Here is a 2855-nt window from a genome sequence, read left to right as displayed (position 1 = left end):
GTGGAGTAGCACTTGTTGTTTGTCATTTCTCCGATCACAAATGCAGACAGAGTTTTATGTTTACGCAGCGCGATGCAATGCAACGCAACGCGTAAAAAGACAGTATAAGTCATTATAATCAGTAATTATGTCCCCACTGGATGCAACAAATGCCTCGTTTGTAATGGGTTTTAATGTTTTTGTCTCGTCGCTCTGGCCGGGACACGGCATCAACAGTATGTGAGGGGTGTAACATTTCCGTCTCACGCTTGAGGTATTTGGCCAATCACAACGCATTGGATAGCTGGCCAATCACAGCACACCTCGATTTTTCAGACCGATGAGCTTTGTAAAAATCGACGCGTTTCAAAAAGGCGGGGCATAGAGGAGAAACAATAATGTACAGTATGTGGAAAATAATGTGTTTTTTTAACTTTAAACCACATAAACACATTTCATTACATCAAATACACAAAATAATGTTCTTTTTAGCAGCATCATATGACCCCTTTAAAGAATACATTAGTATTACTATGATGCATGTCCAGTACAGGGTTGCTACATTTGACCAATCAATTTCAATAACTTTTATAATTTATGTATTTTACAGAGACTGTAATCACAAAGTGGAATTTCAAGCTGATAAAATACCAACATTTTTTATTGTTTTATTCATTTCCATTACTTTTTAAGCCTGGAGGACACCGTTTTAAAATTATCTGATAAGTCCAAGTTTTGCAAATAAAGTTGTTGGTTGACTGTTACCTTGTCAAAAAAGGTGTTGACATTGTACATATCCAAAAATATGGCACTACTACGGTTTACGTACAAAATATATATGGTATTACTATAGTACATTATCAAACATTGACATTGCCATGATATATTTATTTAAATTAGTTTTAAAAAAGTATATGATCAATAAGTTTTAAGGATGCATTAAATCAATCAAAACTGACAGTAAAGAAAATAAAGATCATTTAAAAATATTTCTATTTAAAAAAAAATGTCAACATATAATAATAATAATTTTTTTCTAGAGCAGCATATTAGTATGATTTCTGAAGGATCATGTGACACTGAAGACTGGAGTAATGGATGCTGAAAATTCAGTATTGCCATCACAGGAATAAATTACATTTTAAAATGTATTCAAATAATAAACAGTTATTTCAAACTAAAAAAATCACAATGTTACAGTTTTTTCCGCATTTTTTATCATATAAATGCAGATAAGAGCACAAAAAGAGCATAAAAGACTTTTAAAAAACACCAAAAATCGCACAACCCCAAACTTTTCAACAGTAGTGTAAATCCAAAAAGACAGCACATACCACTGTACATGTCCAAAAAACACAACGATGCTATGAAACTTTTAACCTTTTTTTAGTGATAGACACAATGTAAATAAACCGGTACTGTACCAATTGTACAGACATGTTCATAGACACATGCTTACACTGCAACTAAATGTGCACAGTCATCTCAACCCTACACACATCCTCACACAACAACATACACACTCTTTCTTCCAGACTTTACAGAGGGGCCTCACTGCACCTGAAGGGTTGGCTGTGAACGCTGTCTTTCCTCCCTTCTGCTTCCAAAGCAAATACTGTTATTGGCGGCGGTATCCTGAGAGCTCTGTCGCAGAGCTAGACTTTAATTTGTAAAATACACCCATAAATGTCATTCAGCATAACCACTCGGCTCCAGCCTGTAACGCATGCTACATTAAATAGCATTAGACTTTCATTGCATTCTTTCTTCTCCTTATTATTCATTCTCTTCTAACTTGCTACTGCTTTGGGAATAAAAATGCACCATTATTAATGTGTCGTACTAATAAAGCACATTTAAAAGTGAGAAAGAGGGAGAAATAGGCGTGTAAACGTAGCCCTGGCTTGCATAAGACCGACATTAAAAAGACATTAAACTCAGTTCTGAGGTGAATACCCATTACCTGAGAAAATAATATAAAAGTAAGAGAAGTTAGACAGAGAGAGAGAGAGAGAGAGAGAGAGTTTGCAACTGTTAAACTTAAGCAAGCCTACCTGAAGGTCAAAGAATTTACTGTATCTTCTGTAGATGATGTGGGATGTGGAGTCAGAGTATGTGACATTGATGAGATACACCTGAAAAGAGAAAAAAGTCAAGGAAGGCAATTAGAATCTCTACAATTCATTCTACAGTTTAGTTACACATTTTGGTATAAACTATGATGATTTCAGTATAACGATTGCTTCTAGCTATGCAAGTCACTACGCTCTGAAATGTGTCAGAAAGCAGTTCAAAGTTTTAAATATGCAAATGTACTTTATTTAACCCAATTTAAACCCAGTTTATTTAAATTTAACCCAAGAGCGAGATATGTAATGATGACTTCACAGCACTGAGTGGTCAGGAAACGACACTGTATAGTCAGGGACAAGTATTTCCTGCATGTATACAATTCCTAACAAACCCAGCTCTATTGTCCTGCAACAAAAATAAAGATCAGACGTTTAGTTCCTCCACAAGGCCACCAACAGACAATATGACATCATGTGGAACAGAGCGCTCAGAGATGAGGGGAACTCCTGTTCGCAGGAATTTCCCCCTGGATGGGACACTTGCAGGGTGCCTGCCCTGCACCTCACTCAGCAGTGGATGGGACAGCTTCCTCTGTCCTCTAAAAACAGGACATGCGTGATCCATCTTTCGTGACACACAGCCATGTTAAAATCACTCCTAATAAAGACTACTGTTTTTGAGGTTTGAATGACATTGTATAAAAAAAATACTTCTTCCGTCTACTTATACTTAAGGTTCAGGGGTTTTATGACTTGATAAAATAAGCACAAAAAAAAAAAAAAAACCTTGCAATGTTCTGGTAA

General features: G+C 35.9%; 1 protein-coding gene across 2 annotated transcripts in view; it reads right to left on the bottom strand.

Moving 5' to 3' along the window:
- The window catches only part of LOC107676889 (SH3 and PX domain-containing protein 2A), a 111832-nt gene that overhangs the window by 92448 nt on the left and 16529 nt on the right, over nt 1-2855 (bottom strand). For both annotated transcript variants that reach the window (XM_016471623.1, XM_016471624.1), the window contains exon 2: nt 2034-2114. In XM_016471623.1, coding sequence (XP_016327109.1) covers nt 2034-2114 — 81 coding nt within the window. The remainder of the gene's footprint in view (nt 1-2033; nt 2115-2855) is intronic.

The sequence above is a fragment of the Sinocyclocheilus anshuiensis genome, unplaced genomic scaffold, assembly GCF_001515605.1.
Source record: "Sinocyclocheilus anshuiensis isolate Anshui unplaced genomic scaffold, SAMN03320099.WGS_v1.1 scaffold2166, whole genome shotgun sequence".
Taxonomy (NCBI): Eukaryota; Metazoa; Chordata; class Actinopteri; order Cypriniformes; family Cyprinidae; genus Sinocyclocheilus; species Sinocyclocheilus anshuiensis.
The sequence above is the reverse complement of the archived record's forward strand: the minus strand, read 5'-3'. Positions and strand labels throughout refer to the sequence as shown.